General features: G+C 36.1%; 2 protein-coding genes across 2 annotated transcripts; one reads left to right on the top strand and one right to left on the bottom strand.

Moving 5' to 3' along the window:
- Positions 1-1790: 1790 nt before the first annotated feature.
- On the bottom strand, positions 1791-4324 carry LOC120282732. Its single transcript, XM_039289584.1, has 6 exons — positions 4217-4324; positions 3603-3771; positions 2606-3561; positions 2307-2536; positions 2046-2215; positions 1791-1924 (listed from the first exon to the last, which is right to left on the bottom strand). Exons 1-6 carry the CDS (start codon positions 4322-4324, stop codon positions 1791-1793), a joined length of 1767 nt encoding a protein of 588 aa, XP_039145518.1.
- A 2005-nt stretch (positions 4325-6329) lies between these two features.
- On the top strand, positions 6330-6884 carry LOC120282731. Its single transcript, XM_039289583.1, has 2 exons — positions 6330-6537; positions 6748-6884. Exons 1-2 carry the CDS (start codon positions 6330-6332, stop codon positions 6882-6884), a joined length of 345 nt encoding a protein of 114 aa, XP_039145517.1.
- Positions 6885-18739: the final 11855 nt, after the last annotated feature.

The following is an 18739-nucleotide window of genomic DNA, read 5'->3' as shown; positions in this document are numbered from 1 at the left end:
ATTTCAATTATCAAGTTAAAATGTTAATAATAAATCTAATAAATAAAAATAAAATTTAAAAGTTATAGTTTTATTAAAAAAAATGATGCACGAAAGCATAACTGTATTCTAACCATACTACAACTAGAGTATTATGAAAAATCAATATATCAGGTTTCCAAAATGCAATCCAAAAATATGTCAAATTTTTTAAAAATAAAAATATATGTCCTGCAAATTGCAAAAATCAACTAGAGTTTATTTATTTATTCTCGGCCCCAAGACTGAAATATAGAGGGTGATAGTAGTAAGAATTTTAGATGTAATCACTCCTAATAAACTTATCTATTTACTAAATTAACTTATTCAACTAGATAATTATTATTAATAAGCTTGTATACTTAGATAATCACTTCATAAACTTATACGTAGCTATTTTAACTTAATCAATTTGATAATTATTATTAACAAACTTATCTACTTAGATAATCACCTAATAAACTTAAACTTACCAACTTTCTAATCAACTTATCCTAAAAGATTGGTGGTAAGATGGAGTTGGCAAAACCTCTAACTAAAATATAGTGTAACTATTACGTAAGCTCACATAATCTCTAGAATATGAAGAGAGTTATCAAAATTCTATTAAAATTTCCAAGCACGTCCAAACCTTTGAAATTTTATAAATCTTTTTTGGTTGAAATGTTTATAACTTTTTATATTTTCTGAACCACCTTTATTAATTCTATAAATATTTTAAATAATTTTACAAATATACCCTCACAAAGTTTTAATACCATATAGACTCACAAAGTTTCTTCTTACATATTTATCATTGAAAAATTTAGAATTTTACATCTATATTTACATATATTTATTTTGAAAATTTATCCATTTATTATCGCATTTATTCATTAAATTAACTGGTGATTGCCAAAAATCTCTTGGAAGTTTTCATTCTGTACACATAGTCCACCCAAATTTGGGTATCCCCAAAAGATCCCTCTTTTTTCCCTCCACTTACTTTTGAACCCCTCAAGCCTCTAACGGTGAGAAACAGGGTGAATATTGTCTTGGTTGGATGAAAATGCCCTTGCCTTGGAAGTTGTGAATAACCAACACCTGGTGGGAAATGACCATCATGCCCATTCTGTAACCACTTTAGCGCCATAACACTTTAGAGAAGATAAATAGGTTTTTTGGGTAATGCCGAGAGAACTTCATCATCACTGACACAACTTTTTCCCTCACTTCGCCACTTCATCTACTTGCAACCTAGGTAGTCAGAACCGTACCGGACCTTCGAATTGGAGAAGGTAAGGTTTAAGGGTTAAGAGGTCCAATCATGGTCGAACTGGGTCGAACAGGATTTAATATATATAAAAATATAAAATAAAATACATTAAATATTATATTAATTTTTAAATCAAATACACATCCTATATTAATTTTCAAATCAAATACACAACCTATGAAACAAAACAAGTATTGATTCCATATTCAAAACACAACATTTAACAACATTTAATTAAACTAAATTGATATGAAACACTAAATAATATTAATCTCATCAAGTTATTCAAACATTGAAATCAAATCCATAAAATTAAATCCATGTGAAATTCCAAATAGCTCATAATTCTCAACAAAAATACATTTAGATAATACTATGCAATAAACATGATAAGAATCAAAATGCATAGTTTCATACACAAAAAGTTGTTCACATTGAAGTAAAATACTAAAATCCACACAACATATAAAATAGGAAATTTTCACTAGAAAGCTCCTTCTTAAGCAAAATCCACAAATCATGGTTGATGTTGTGGCCAACTCTCATTGACATCTCTATGCCCCAAGTATTCTTGTTGATCAAATGCATCCTCATAGATTGCATTACCAAATAATTCAAAATTCACTTCTTCTTCATTCATATCCACATCATCTAGTGACAAAAAAACAATACAAAAATATAGAAGGTTAATAATGTTAAAAAATTGCATCATGTTAAAAACTTAAAAAAAAATTTATGTAGTTATAAATTAACTTAAAATATTATCATTAACCTTGATTGTGGCTTTCATCCAAAGTTGGAATAGCATCTTCTCCATATATTGCTTCTACCATATCTCCATCTACTAATTCTGCTTCTTCTTCTTCTTCAACTATCCAAAAGTTAGTTTTATCAATGCAATCATAATCAATTGGATCATAACTTCTCTTTTTGTATTGATGCCTACACCAAAGAAAATTATATAAGATGTAAGAACTTAATGAACATTAAGAAAATAAAATTTAACATGTTCTTTATAAAATTGATGTAATACCTGTGAAGATTATAATTCACAAATATCAGATCACTAAGCCTTTGATGCTCCAATCTATTTATTTTTTTGGTGTGAATTCTCTCAAAAACACTCCAATTGCGCTCACATCCTAAAGAAGATGTTGTTTGACTGAGGAGTCGAATAGCAACTTTTTGCAACTGAGGAACGCTATATCCAAGCAACCTCCACCATTCATCTAAAATAAATTTATATAATGAAGTGTTAAAAATCTAGAATCACACATAATTGGTAAAAATGAAAGTTGAATATAAAATATATCAATCATTATTGTTACTCACCTGTTGCCTTTTATTAGCAGAAGAAAAAGCTGATTCATGACTAAAACTTTCCAATCGATCTCGGTAAAATTTGATCTCCCTCATTGCCTTTGCACTATTACTGCATATACTTATATTTTCAAGTAAACCTAACAAGCCTTGCAACACTTCTGGAGTCTTAGAAAATGCTTCTTTATCATAGAGAAAAGTGGGATTCAAAAAATAAGCAGCTGCATAAAGATTTCGACCAAAATGCTTATCCCATCTGTCATTAATAATTTTAATGTAGGGACCATACATTGTAGACTTGTTTCTGAAGATGGACATAATTGCTTTCTGAATCCTGATCATGCCTTCATAAACATAACCAAGTAAAGGTTTCTCATCAGCATCAACAACACTTAAAAGCCTAATGATGGGAGCTGCAATCTTCATCATAAATAAACATTCTTCCCAAAATTTGGCATCCAAAATAATAGAAGTAACTGTTTTACCTGCTAGACTTTTAGATAACTTATGGCTTGTGTAATACTTAACTGTCACCAATGCTTGCAAGTCATGTTTATGATCATAGATACTTTTCAAAGTAATGAATGTAGTAGCAAAATGTGTTACTCCTAGATGCACAATCTCTTTCCATCCAGATATTTTTCTCAACCAAGATAATATGTATATATGATTGTAGACAAAAGTAGTCATCTTGGAAGCACGTGATACAAGCTCTGCTACATGATCTCTTTTGTCAATATCTTTCAGAATCAAATTCAAATAATGTGCAGCAGAAGGAGACCAATAGATGTGATAATATTTTTCATGTATTAACCTTCCCGCAACAACATAATCGCTTGCGTTATCGGTCACTAAATGAACCACATTATCTGGTCCAGCCCACTTAATAATCTCCATGAATAAATCGTATAAATTGGTGGCATCTTTCAAAATATCTGAAGCATCAACAGATTTTACAAATGATATTCCTGTAGAACAATACACCAAAAAGTTAATCAAAGTTATTTGCCTTTGATCAGTCCATCCATCATCCATAATTGTGCATCCACAGTTAGCCCACTGGCTTCTGTAGCTATCGATAAGCAACTAACATTGTTTCTTGCAATCCCGCAATAAATTAATTCGCATGTCATTATAAGAAGGAGCTTTATATCCAACACCAATACTCCCAATAGCATCTAACATTGGTTGAAAATAAGGTGACCGTATAGCATTAAAAGAAATGCAAGCATCAAAACACCACCTAGCAAATGCCATATTTGCCTTATGGATTGCTTGCTTGCTTTCCATTGCATTCTTGATTCCTGGTTGAGATAGTGGAGTTGGCTTTGATGTTATAAAATTTTCTAGAGAGCCTTTTGCTTTCCTTTTTTCCAAATTTCATGGTAGGATTTAACTCTTATTCATCAACCTCTTCTAATTCTTCATACGCTTCTTTAACTAATTCCTTCTCTTTTGATTTGGAAGATGTGGAGTTAGTGATATATTCTTTGATGCATGCTCGAACATCAGGAGGGACCTTCCCATAAGGAAGTATGTTGCCACTTTTTCCGGCTAAATGTTCCTTTATTCTGTAAATTCCCCCTCCTTGATATTTTTTCCACAATAGAGGCAATTGTAAACCTTTGCTCCTTTATCATTAGTAGATAAAGTGAAGTGCTCCCACGCCGGATCGGTCTTAGAACGAACATTACCACTTGAGGCTGATGATTGCACATTATTTGCCTCCATTGACTACAAAAAAAACATTAATTAATGGCTTAATATTCATCTCAAATCCACATTATAGACCTGTATACAAAGTCAAGTTAGTCAACTAAGAAGAATTAATGATAACTAAATGAAATTTGCAAATAAAAGTCATAAAACATTCATATTTGTTACAACTTACATGCCATCTGCAACTAAAACCATTCAAATTCAAGTAACAAAAATGCAGGCCATTTGAAGCTAAAAACACTATAGCCTTTAATAGTATATATATTCAAACTAAAAGTCTAAAATAATTCATGCCATTACAGTCAATTTAAATAGCCTTTAATAGTTAATACACACACTCAGGTATGGCATATTGTCACACATCACACAAACAATATAGCAAAAGAAAGCCAGGCTTTCAAGTTTCAACACATTCAATTCAACAATTGAATGAATGACTGGCAAGAAGATAACAAATAGAACACTAACATAAGTTCCAAGTTGCAATCATAAATGAGTTTGAAATACACAAAACACTAACCTTTAGCTGCAATATAACACTCTTGTTGAATCTTGAATCCTTGATGAGTGAACAAAGAGGCTTGATTTGGGATTTATGGTGGCAGCAGCGGTGATGGGTGGTGCCGGTGCTTAATGGGAGAGATGATGGACTACTGGTGCTTGACGGGAGGAAAATCCAGGCGGTGCCACTGCTTGACGGGCGAGGGAGATCAGGAGATGGTGTTTTGGGTGAAGAGGCTGCCACAGGAGACTTAGTTGCTCACTGGTGGATCTCCTTAAAGGCTTGAATAAGTTGATAAAAGATAAGTTGATAACAATCATAACATTGATAAGAATCATTAATCATAAGATAATTATTAATTAGATTATCATAAATTCATAATACTATAGATATAAGATATTAGGCTGGTCTATTAAGTTTATTTTAATTTTTTTAATTAAGGGCCTGTTTGGATGCAAAATAAAAAAATATGGCATAATTTTATTATGTAGGAAGTGCAAGTGATTATTACAGAAATTATGGCATATTTTATTCCTGCAGAATGGGTGTTTGGGTACCAAAATAAAAAAATATTACAAAAATTATTACATATTTTTTTCTTACAGAATGAGTGTTTGTTTTGCAAAATAAATAATTATTACATAATAAAAATAGGCATTGGATTATAACCATTGGTAATTAAAATTTGAAAAATAGCGGTTAGAATATAGTCGTTGTAAATTTAGCCGTTACAATTATAGTCGTTATCATTTTTCCCTATTTATACACAACATGATTTCTTTGCATTATACACTTACTCTTCTTTGAGTTGAAAAAATTCATAGTTCTAACCATTGTTTCACCATGGATTCCTTAAGTCTTTGGAGGAAAAAAAATGAAGAAGATGATCTATTCATGCTCAGCCACTGGTCGAGAGAATGTCCAGCAACTTCCACAAATGTAGAACATCACACATCCATTCTTACAGGTGCTGCATATGTACAAGAAATTCTTCGAGGTCATGAGGAACGTTGCAAAAGAGAATTTCATATGGAGCCTCATATATTTCAAGCACTGGTTGATCGTTTAAGAGAAAAATCTCTTTTCTGCAACTCAAAACGGACAACAGTCAAAGAGCAACTAGCAATGTTTATGTACACTCTTGCTCATAATGCTAGTAACCATGATGTGCAAGAGCGATTTCAACATTCTGTAAAAACGGTTAGTCGATATTTTAGTAAAGTGCTTAAAGCTATTAATCGACTTGCTCGTGATTACATAGAACCTCCATCGACAATGATATCACCAGTTATTCAAAATACCCAAAATTTTTTTCCATATTTTAAGGTAGGCAAAGCTATATATTAAATGAATTTTATTGGGGTTTTTTTTTTGTTGTCATTATAAATGTTTATATTTTGTTTATTTTCTTAGGATTGTGTTGGTGCTATTGATGGAACACATATTCCTATCACGATTTCTTTGGATAAACAAGATCCTTACAGAAACAGGAAGCAAACACTATCGCAGAATGTTATGGTTGCATGTGATTTTGATCTTCGTTTTGTATATGTCCGAGCTGGCTGGGAAGGTTCTGCTTCTGATGCTAGGATTCTCCAACGTTCGATTGAGCAAGGTTTTGAAGTCCCAAGGGGTAAATATTATCTTGTAGATGCAGGATATGCTAATACCCCGAATTTTATTGCTCCATATAGAGGTGTCCGTTACCATTTACAGGAGCAAGGTTGAGCGCAAACTAGACCGAGCAATTATAAAGAACTGTTTAATTTGCGACATGCGTCACTAAGGAATCACGTTGAACGCATCATCGGCATTTTGAAGATGAGATTTCCAATACTTAAAGTAGCAACTTTTCACCCAATCGACTCTCAAACTGATATAGTACTAGCTGCTTGTATGTTGCATAACTTCATCCGCATACATAACGGTGCAGATGCTGTTGAGGATTTCGATAATGAGGCCGAAGAAACTATTGTTCCTAATGGAGATGAGTCATACGGAGAGGATGTTGACACCATGAACTCTGAGCGAAATGCGGGTGCTCGTAAAAGAGATGAAATAGCAATGTAAATGTGGAATGATTATTGTAGCTATCGCCGAGTTAGACCATAGATAATCATATAATTGTTTCATAGCCATTGTATTACCTAGACCTTTCGGTATATGAATATTGGGTCTTGTTAAAAAGTCATTGCCTATGTTGATTTAATGTTAGAAAATAATTTTCAAGTTTGGAAAGCCATTGCCTATCCTCAATAGCATTATAGAGTATATTAGAAGACAAAAGGATACTTTAACAATTAAGAAAAAAAAATATATTAACAAATTAATAACAAAAAAAAAATACACCTATAAATCAAAACATTCCCACAACAAGCACACAAAAAAATTACATGCAATCATAACATGAAAAAATCACACATAATGAAAACATTCCCATAGCAACTATAAACAACAAAAGGATATTCAACAAGTTCAAAATTACAAGTTCATAATCAAAACTAGTTCATGGAAAAAAAATAGTGCTTATGAAAACATTCAAGTTCAAGATAACAAGTTCATAATCACCTTTTAGTCAAGTTTGGTGAACATCATTTTGAGCCATGGCACTCTATGATCATCTTGAAGACATAAAAAGAGTTCACGATAACTCTTATCCTTAATGAAAATTTGAGTAGCTTTGAACATTTCTTCTTCTGTAAAAATTCCACTCATTTGGTTGAACACCTTCATGCAATCTTCTATTGTGTGCGTTTCCACTACTTGAGTGCCCTTTAGAACTTCGAGATATTCTTTGTTCTTGCACTCTCGAAATGCAATGTATTTATCCATATTAAATGATGACTCCTGAGACCTTTTCCCTTTTCGCTCCCTCTTCCTTCTCTGCCCATCTTGATCTCTTATTCCTCGAAGAATTTCATTGCTTGAACTTTGAGTTTGAGGATTCCGTGGTTGAGAACTAGGAGGTTCCACTTCCATGATAACATCATCCTCAGTCTCGTGTGTAGGTGATGGTTGCCTTGAATCGTTTGGAGAAAATACACTTAGACTTGGGGTGTGCACTGGTGATTGAGAGATATCTTCATAATCTTCTATACCATGAGATCGTTTGCCTTCAGCATATCTCCCTGCATTTTAAATGTAGAATATGTTAGTAAAATAAAACTTGAAAGTAAAATATTAGGAAATATATGCTTACCCTCATAAACCTCCTGCAATGCCATAAAATATGGAAATGGTCTAGTATGCCACTTCCTTGCATCTCTATTCCTCTGTTTGATGTTTTCCAAATCAGATGGTTGTAATTAATGAAATCATTCATTATTTATGCACATACCTCTAGCAGTGGTGCCCAAACTTCATCAGGAGCTGATACAATGTGTCGTTCATAATCCCATCCAAAGCCACATAATTCTGTAAACCCTTTTAAAAGCTTGTAGGTTTTTTTCAACTCCTGCTCTAATGCTTTGACTTGGCTTGTGTTGATGCTTGGATTGGAAAACTTGGTTATCATGTCGCGTACTATCTTGTTCCATGCTTCTTTGGTCCATCCATTTTGTGAACGGTACGCAGGAGTATTATACTCACCCAATAACTTTACTAGGTGAGCCTTGTGAATTTCATTCCACTTCGTCCTAGTTTCATGTCTTCCTTCACTTGCCACACCTTCGCTTGCCATAGCTGATCAAACACTGTAAAATGTAATGGTTAGCAAGTTGCAATTTTCTTTTCTGTCGAGTAAACATGAATTTTCATATGTTTTTGAAAATGTGTGTGTGCGCGCATGGCCAGTTGTCTACAACGCAAATGTGATATGCTAATTTACCATTAATTAGAAATACTTCTTGATTCACAATTTATCTAATGAATATACAAGAAGGAATGCAAGCTATTATCTTAAACTGGATAATAACACCATCCATCATAAGAAACATTAATGGCAAAACAATGACAGCTAAGTGGTATAGAAATTCTAAAATTCCCTATACAAAGAAGGAATTCAAAGCCGACAGTCTTTGCAAGATATAAATATTCTTCATATACGCAAACAATTTCATTTTTGCTTAGCAAGAAACATGCCAGACATTCTATCAACAGCAACAGAGTAAAAGAGAAGGATTTCAGGTCTATAGATGTCATACTATTTGATTGAATTGTAGCAATGCAACTGCTATAAGCTTCGTCAATAGAGAGACGGTATCATGATATTGAGAAAGGAAATGTGACTCAATGTCTCCAATGCGTCACTCAAAAGAAAAATTAAAAGATCTATCCATCTCTCAAAATGTCTCCTAACCTTTGATTATTGGTATAGACTAAATTTCTGAATGTGCCCATCACCATCTCTCAGTCATCTATATTATCCCTTCAACAGAAGTCTGAAGTTGCACACATGCCCTTAGAATCTTCTAATTCTTTACTTTGAGTGTGGTTATTATGTACCACATACGCTTCTATGTTCATTTTACATGCACATTTTACCAAAACCAGGAAAAGAAGCTGCTTGCTGAGATAAAGAGGACGGCCAAAACTGGGAATGAGGTCAGCTTTTTTATTCTTAGTTGCAAAGCTTGTAGGATAGGTTTATTTAGTTTTATATTTCCCATAATTCATTTTCTTAATTTTCATCTAGTAACTGCTTCTGAATATAGCTTCTTTAACCTTGTGTAAAACATGGGAATGGTACCATAACAAACAAGAAGGGTAGTGCATACCTCAACCATCAACGAAAGTGACATTTGATGAAAAGTAGCTAGTAAAAGACTTTAGCAATTAGTCATTACCTATGTTTACACCATGACAACACAGCATGCATTTATCCAACAACAATCAAAGGGCTTGTGAATGTATGACATGATAATGAACCAATTCTAACCACAATAGTTTAGGAATAATTCACAACATGTGAAACACTGTTAGACAAGTCAAACAACTGGTCCTGAATGTGACCTGGAGATTCTCTGGATCTAAATAGTACAGTATCACAATGAAAAATCTTGTGCTCAAACAAGAAGAAATTATTGCTATAGTACTGGTTGTCCAAGGATGTCATCAAAGTTCACAAGAGACTGTGAGTTCATGTTTCCTAACGATGCGACAACAATGGAGAACTAAAAGCCCAATGATTTGATTTCCAACAAGTTGGTTTATATGAAGTAAAATTCAGTGCAAGTGTATATGTATTTATCTTTACTACCAAAACACTACGTCTTTATGTTATGTATGCGATAATTTCTGAATTGTAGTAGCTGTGAAGCTATCTGATGCAGGATTCACAATAGAATTTGGAGATAAAGAGATGATAAGGGGAAGAGAAAGATAGGAGACATAGCCATGAGACAACTTCTTAAGTACACTTGCTGATTGGCATTCCAGCAAACACCTGTTGTGCCATGATACTTCACTGCTTAAAAATTTATTCCTTGATACTATACTTCTTAAGTACATACCATTCAACATTCACCTGATTACATAGTAATTATTAATTATCAAAGCTAATACCAACTAATTCCTGCATCATTAAGCTGTGACTTAATCCACATATTTGCCAATCCTGTATCACTATCTTATGAAGATATATCCTAGATAAAAATCTCGTTAAATGAGATGGACAATCATGAGCTTTATTTTACTTGCAGTATCAATTTGAAGCTAAGACTGCCTGCTAGTCACTGCAGGAGAATAGAAATCTGGAAGCTCTTTCCAGCAATACAACTCTGATGTTGAGTGAAATTGATTGTGTTTTCAATAATGTTGATGGCGTCCATGAAGATACTGGTCTTATGATTTGGGTTTTCAATTCATCCATATTTAAGAACATAACCTGATCTCAACCCAAAACATCAAATTCATAAATAATCTAAAATCACTAAAAATACAAGAAACCAACAATCGCCTCCACAATTCATTAGAAATAATCCAAAATCCCTAAAAATCCAAAAAACCTCAAATTCATTATAAATAATCCAAAATCCAAATTCATTGAGGGGAAAAACGCAAATGATGAACCTTTCCCTCCCTCGGATCACCGCCACAATCACCACACAAAAAACCAGCAATTCAATCATTTAGATTAACAAGAAAATAGCAATCAATGAGATTTCTTTTGGTTTTCAGAGAGAGAGACAAACTTCGAGGCCTCGTTTTCTCATCGTTTTATTTAAAACAAAATAGAAACCAAACCTTACTGCGCGACTGCGTTCTCTCTCACTCCAATCTGGCGAGATCTTAAGGTCGCGTACAAGTCCCTTATCGCTGATCAATCACCGACCGTCGGAGTGGTCCACGATGCAGTGAAGCCGGTGTGGAGTTTGTGTTGAATGCGGTGAAGCCGGTGTGGAGTTTGTGTTTGAGAACGAGAAAACCCAAAAGACCAGAGCCGCGACTTTCAACATAAAAAAATATTCCAGTCCGACTGGAATATTTTTTTATGCCAGAATCTCAACATTATGGCATAATTTTGTGTTGTAAATTTGGTAACCAAACAGCCATTATGCTATAATATGGTGAAAATATTATATTATGCCATAATGTACGGATTATGGCATAATACTGGGGTATCCAAACAGGGCTTAAGTCTTAAAACCAGAAGAACCATCCCTGTTCATCCGGTTCCCAATTGAACCGGTCGGTTCGCCCGGTTTATTGCTGGGTTTTCCTTTACCCGATTTTCTGAGCTGAACCGAACCGGCCTAATGCCCGGGTTCAGTCCTGTTCTGACTACCTAGCTTGCAACAAAGAAACCCAAACTCTTTCCCTTCTTTGCCAAGCGCCTAATTCATGGACACCATCTCTTTGACAGGTATTCTGTTTGACCACTGCTCTGCAAGAGAACTCCCTCCGCACACTACGACAAATTTGAAGACTCATTTCAGTATATACTAGTCAAAGGTCATGCCCCAAGGTAGGGTGGCAAGTTTGGAATAGATGAAGAAGATTAACATTTCTATTTTTTTTTTTTTTTGGGTCCTTTTGATTTGTGAAGTAATCATTTACGAAGAAAGATTTTTCAGTTTATGGTGTGATTTTTGGTTGATCTGGTAGTTAAGCATTCCCAGGGTTTAGTGTTTTGTTTGCTTTATGTATGTTCTGTACGCGACCCAAAGTGAGAATGTTGTGTTCTATGAGATCGTTCCTTTGGGCTTGTCTTTTGTTATGCAATCTTACATATGTGTGTTCTATAGTTGTTGTCTAATGTGTATCATGTCTTTTTTTTTTCTTTAATTTTACATGGTTGTACTACATGTGTGTGATTTGCTGGGTTTGTCTTAATTAAAGACTTTTCCCCATAAGATATATGCATCATTTAGTTGAAATAGTTTAAGTTTAAAGAATGGTGTTTACGCTTAATAATACAGCTTCTAGTTTAAGGGAATTGAATACTACAAAATGTCTTGCTCTTCTCATAAGCTTGTTCTTATGACAGTCAACCTTGTCAATGGAAGGTGCTACTTAGTATTGATAGTGAAAATTTTGTCCAAATTGAAGGGTTACATGAGTGGAAGACACTGGGAAATACTCGGAAAACACTGTTTGCAACACTCACTGAGATAGAATTGGTATTGCAAGAGAGAAAGTTTCTCGATACCTCGTTACAAAGGTATGACGAGTGGCCGCATAAATTCAAGATTAGGAAAAGCCTACTGAGTTTCAGGCTTGAAGATGTGACTATCATTCTTAGATTGAGATGTGATGGAGACACAGTTGTCTTTGATAAGTGCTTGTGTAATATGAATGCGAAGCATTCTTTCCTTATGTTGAGCATTACTTTTCTCGGTTTTTTACACTAATATGTGTGTTTTTATGTTACTTTCGTGCAGGTAGGGTTGTGAAGCCGAGTTTAAAGGAAAGAAGCCAATGTGGATCACAATGCACCGATTTTGGAGGAAATCTTGCTAAAGTTCAAATGCAAAGATATAAGTCGGGTGCGAGATGCTAGAGTGGGTGCCAACCTCAACGTATTTGAGTTTGCACAACCATTTGGAGAGGCACAAGGGCAGTCACACTCAAGCACTCCGACTTATGCACATAGAACAAGATTTCCATCAACTTATCCGTCATTGAAGAAGCAAAGCGATCCACGGCATAAACGTGTGTCTGTTTATGTTACCTCGATGAAAAGTGGATTCGGGAGTATTTTTTGGCGGAGTACTGCAGCAAACACTGTAGCAGTTACTATTTATAGCCGGCCGAAAATGACAGTTTCAGAGAATCCGCACGGGCGTGTGGAAATTATCCACGCCCGTGCGAAAATTCCACAGGGGCGTGTGGATTCCCGATTCCATCCCTATTTAAAGCCGATTCAGCCCCAATTTCAGCATTCTTTTCTCCATCTTTTCCCCAACTTGAGAGAGGGTTTCGGCTAGGGTTTTGAGAGGTATTGGCTAGGGTTTTGGAGAGGTTCTATGGCTCCGACATCGTCATTCCTTTGGAAGAAGGTTGGTAGGGGAGCTTCCGTCGAGGCGTATCCTATACTGGACAAGGGAATCCTTGTTCGACGAGTAGGGGACTTTCCACAAGACCATCGACACGACTATCGAGGGGGTTTCTCTATGGATTCATTGCTTTTACATTCTATTTCTTTGATTGTACTTAGCTCCATGGAGAGCTAAACTCCTACTGGGTACTTTGGTATTTGTGAACCCTAGGATGTATTTGTTTCATTGAATCTCTTTATTATGCTTTCAATTAATTGATGTTTGTTGTGAGTTCCAACCTTGAATGCTTGATTGTATGAACATTTCCCCTAGAGCGACACTAGGGTTGAGAGTTCTTGTTGGTAACCTTGTGAGTGAGTGACACACCACGAGCGTTAGACAAAGCTAGGTTGGAGAGGGTTGAGAGGGTGAGTCGAGAGGTACAGGAGCGTCCCCTTTCCCCTCCGGTGTGATAGATTCTACCTGTGTTCCTCGAGTTTTTTGCGGCCATAATAGAGTGAATGGTCTAAGGGATGACCTCCGCTGGGGCTTAGTTGCGCGTGCAACGGAGTGAAGCGTTGAAGTGATCTTAGTATCTAGGGCTTAATCGTGGTTAGGGACCTTCCACCTGGACCAAAGTGTTAGGTCTATAATTAGGAAGAGATTTATCACTTGGAATCCCTAGAGCTCATTGCAACTCTATTCGAGTGCGAGGTTGAGAAGTTATCTAATCTCTCCTCCGGGACACGTATAGAGTTAGGCATAGTTGACCTTAGATTTGGACTACGTATTTAAGGATTTCCACGACTCACCATTGCATTGATTAGGAATCATAATAGAGGGTTCTTGCACTTGAAACAATTGTCCTAGGCGGAGCATTATCCGAGTACCCCATCTTTATCGATTGCCTTACCTCCTCCTTTACTCGTCCCCTCTTACTTGTTGTTTTTACTTTTGAGAATTGAATCATTGTCACACTTATCACTACTGATCTTTCACATAGCTAAGAAGCGGATTAAGTGTTTTTATTCCCTACTCCCTGTGGAATCGATACCCGCTTATCCGGGATTATTACTTCGACAAACCCGTGCACTTGCGGGATATACACAAGGGGAACTTATCAGTCTTTCATAAGAAGAAACCACAAACTGCTTTTAAAGAAAAATATTTATTGAAAACCTATGAATGACACAGAGACTCTGTCAAAAAAACCTTCTCTAAATTGTTCAGAAGAGTGGAGAAGAAGATAGTTTTATAAAGCTCCTTACGATGTACTTTATGGCTACTATCCTCTTCCCAAACAGATCATGCTCAGTGTTGAATTAGCTTGTTGATTATGTCGACAACCTACATGCACTGGTGCCACACTAATTTGTGTGTGTGTACCGCAAGTGCACGAGTGTCTAAATAATAAAGTATCCAAGGAGTCGGGTGGTCAAATCCACAGGGAGCAGAAGTATTAGTAATAACTACTTCTCAATTATCTAATCGAAATCAATATTATGGTAAAATGAACTCAATCTCAAGAGTATGAATATTGCAAGCAAGCAAGGAAAAGTAAAGATAAGGGAAGTCTCAATCAATAAAGATGAGGTACTCGGGCAATGCTCCCCTAGGATCTAACATGAAGTGCAAGACTTACTAAATGTTCCCAGACGGAGTTAAATGAGTCAAGGTAATCCAAGAACAATCAGTTCCTGCCTCCAGCCCACCGATACTAGTTCCCTACGAGATCCCGATGGAGAAAGTGCTCAATCTCAACACCTCACACCACATATGACCGCAATAAACTCTAGGGATACCTAAAAATATAACCTATTCCTAAAGATATACTTTTGGGTGAAAGATCACTAACCCCTTACAAGGTCTCGGAGGAGAAATCTCTCAATCTCACACCTCACACCAAATATGGTTGCATAAAGCCTAGGGAATACGGAGATAGGAAGTACTCATCGGAGGGGAAAGGGGACACTCCACTATCTCATAACTCACCCTCTCAACCCTCTTCAATCTTGTTGTTCTAACCCTAATGGAGACCTCTCTCTCTCACCAAAGCAATAAATCATGCAATACAAATCAATCACAAGGATTAAAACAACATGCAAGCAATGAGAAAACAAGATTGAAACTCAAATAAACTCGGATTCAATAGAAAACATAAAGTAAATCAATACAAAGATATGGTCCTATGGTTCATATGCCTAAATAACTACTAGGGTTTAGTCCTATGGTTCATATGCCTAAATAACTACTAGGGTTTAGTCCTATGGTTCATATGCCTAAATAACTACTAGGGTTTAGCCCACCATGGGACAAATTACAAAGCAAATAATAGTGCAATGAAAAGCAATGAAAACCATGGAATAAAAACCCTTGAATTCGTGATGATGGCCTTGATGGGTTGCTCAATGTCTTGAAGGATCCCTCTCCGAAGCTAGATTACTGAAGGCTTCCTTGATGCTATGACGAAGAAAAGATCTATCAAAGTTGGTGAAGAACGCCCCCCAAATTCGCCAAAGACCACTCCTTAAAACCCTAGCCACTTTACCTTTCAAATACTAGCAAAAAGTCTCTAAAGAATAGAGTAAAAGGGCTATTTATAGTCAAAAACCACGTCTGTAACGTGCCTCCACACGATCGTGTTAGTTTTCACACACCTGCGTGAGCTGCAGAAATTCCCACATGACCGCGTGGAATTTCCACGTGGTTGCATGAACAGTGTTTTACTACTATATTGATACAGTATTTTGCTACATTACTCTTCATAAACACGGCTCACACACTCTTCTCTTGAGGCCACATGGTCGGGCACATGTTCACGTGGTAGATTATGAAGCTTCCCATCATCGAATCATCATTGGGAAGCTCTTCCATTCTTCACACAAATAGGGACATGGGAGTGTGATTGCCTTTGTGCCCTTTCAACTCACAATTTAGCTTGAATTTTTTTGGAAGTTGGCACACACCCCCATTTACATGAGCTCCTCTTGTGTCTTGATCTTTATGTTTTACAAAAGTTCCTAAAATGTGCGTTTATAACCTATCTTTGTTTCTTTTTCTTCCTTCAAGGCATTCACAACATATTTGCACAAAGGAACAACAAATACAATTTATGAGACATAAACCATGATAAAAATAATGCTCAATGCGTGTAAAACATATAGAGAAATATGTCTACTTAAGCACTTATCAACTAGCGCAGTAGATTGTAGGCAAGTGCACTGGGAAAAAGACTAATACATGCTATCTAAAAGAATGCACAATCACACTAAATATATGGTTCTATGAGCTGACTGGCACTGGCAAAAATTACATTTTGGGAAAACACCAAGGATACTGTGTTATACATAAAAGCATTTCCAGAAGTAAGCATCCTAAGGACCCTTGTTGTCATCATTCTATGGCCAAGAGGTACTAAGTCATTGAAATTTTGTGTTATAGTTTTATATTATGTGTGAATGTTTCTGCTTACAAGAATTTATTTCCATTTAGTAATGTTTGTTTGTGATTAGTAGGAGTCAATCCTATGTATTTATAGCTTTTTCCACTTTCTCGTCTGGGTTATTGTTTGAGTTAAGTTGTTTTCATTTATCGAGAGATATTAACACATATCTTTTAAGGTTTCCATTTACTTGTGTTGGGTTTCCCTCATACTATGTTGTTTCTATGTGTCAGTTTTTTTAGCTCCTCCCCGCTAACAAAGAAGAAGAAGATTTAATTATATCTTCCTATCGTGGAGATCATCTTGCTCCTGTACCACCATCTTGCATTGAATATTAGAGCCTGGCATCCTCAAAGCAGGGTCGACGTCGCTCCCCATCTAGCAGCCTTTCCTCCGCACGTACTTCTCATAACCATACATCAGCTACAACCACCCCCCCGGGCGGCCGCGAAAGAATAATAAATGACGATGTGTCCATGCATTTGTTACATGCATGCGAGATACTGACTAAAGAATTCCCTCATCTCGTTGCCCATGTTGATGTAACAGAGGGGTAGTCAAAGACCCATACTACATCAACGAATGAAGGACAATCTCTGGATGCCGCCATAAATTCCTTGGATGCATCCAACATACCGGTGTTGTCATCCACCCCAAAAAACAAGCATATGAAAAGGCTTATGATGAAGTGAAAGCCACAGAAGATTGCTCGGAAAGGCAAGAAGGTAAAAGTGGACCCATGCCCACTAGCTCTATCTTTATGGAGGCACGGGTTAGGGTAGCCGACAAGACCATTTAGGGCCAGATATGGAGAGAAGACTAGCGTGGTAAAGGAGGATCGTCAGTGACAACCATAGTCAAGCCTTCTCCGACGTGATTGTGAAGCAAGAAGTGAGTTTAATGGACAATCTTTATTTCTTTTATTGCTTTCCTATCATTGATTGTAAGACTATGAGGGGCTAACCATCTTTTGGTGCCCTGGATTATGAACCTTGACTTTTAACATTTTGATTTTAGTGATATTGATTCTTGAGTTTCCTTGTGGTCTCTCTTTTGTTCATATTATTTATTTATCTTTGCGTTGATTGCCTTGTTGGGGGTTTATTGTTAACTTGACATGGGGATTGCATATAGTCGCGTGAGCATTGATTTTTCATTGCTAGTTCCCCATCATTGCAATCACAATTAAGTTGCTAGTGAACCTTAGATTACCTTTCTGCTGTCTAGAGGATAGCTTCTATTTGTTTAGCTAGGGTACTCATTAGGGAAGGGGTTGAGTCTACTCTGAGCCTTGAGTAAGGACGTACGTTATCAAACCCTTCATAGGTGGTCACCACAGTCAAAGAAGAAACTCTTGAATCATTGCCTAGTCATTGCATTTGTCAAGGGGATTATCGGGGATACTGTCCTTTCCATTTCTATTTCTTCAACCAAAAACTTTGTCTCTTCTTCCTCTTATCTTCTTTTCTCCTTTAGTAGTTTTAATTAATTCAATCCAATCTTTGAGTCAGCTTGATATTAGGAAACGAACAAGTATCAAGAGCTATTTCAGTCCCTGTGGATTTGACTACCCGATCCTGTTATATACATTTTACTACTTATACTACCCATGGACTTGCGGTTACGCATGGGGCGTATCACCACCAGTGAACCCACTGAATCTAGAGTTTAACCATCTACCTTCTCTCCCAAAGAATTGATAATTGCTGATGAACCCACCAGAGAACCAACTGAACCATCCACCTCCTCTCTTAAAGAACCGACAATTGTTGATGAACCCACCAGTGAACCAACTTCATCTATAGTTGAATCGTCTACCTTCTCTCCTAAAGAACTACTATTTTTTTATGAACCCACATAGAAATGACTGCCATTGGCATTGAATCATCCATCTCACCTAGCAAAGAACAAACTGTTGGTGATGAACTAGAAGACCTCATTGTGGAAGCACAAACAGCTAGAACTGAAACACACCAATCCGATACTTCAGGACCAACGAATACTACTTAAGAAGGAAACTTGATGGAATAAGCACCGACTATTGACGTGGAATTTATTGTCATCAC

Source organism: Dioscorea cayenensis, chromosome 18 (genome assembly GCF_009730915.1).
Source record: "Dioscorea cayenensis subsp. rotundata cultivar TDr96_F1 chromosome 18, TDr96_F1_v2_PseudoChromosome.rev07_lg8_w22 25.fasta, whole genome shotgun sequence".
Classification (NCBI taxonomy): domain Eukaryota; kingdom Viridiplantae; phylum Streptophyta; class Magnoliopsida; order Dioscoreales; family Dioscoreaceae; genus Dioscorea; species Dioscorea cayenensis.
This window is presented reverse-complemented; position numbering and strand designations above follow the sequence as displayed.

Coding starts and splice junctions, on each gene's coding strand:
- LOC120282732 (XM_039289584.1), bottom strand. CDS start 4,324: ATGGAGGCAAATAATGTGCAATCATCAGCCTCAAGTGGTAATGTTCGT. Junction 2,216..2,306: donor GTGAATTATAATCTTCACAG/GTATTACATCAA, acceptor TCTTTGGTGTAG/GCATCAATACAAAAAGAGAA. Junction 1,925..2,045: donor GGATGAAAGCCACAATCAAG/GTTAATGATAAT, acceptor TTTTGTCACTAG/ATGATGTGGATATGAATGAA.
- LOC120282731 (XM_039289583.1), top strand. CDS start 6,330: ATGGTTGCATGTGATTTTGATCTTCGTTTTGTATATGTCCGAGCTGGC. Junction 6,538..6,747: donor TTACCATTTACAGGAGCAAG/GTTGAGCGCAAA, acceptor ATAACGGTGCAG/ATGCTGTTGAGGATTTCGAT.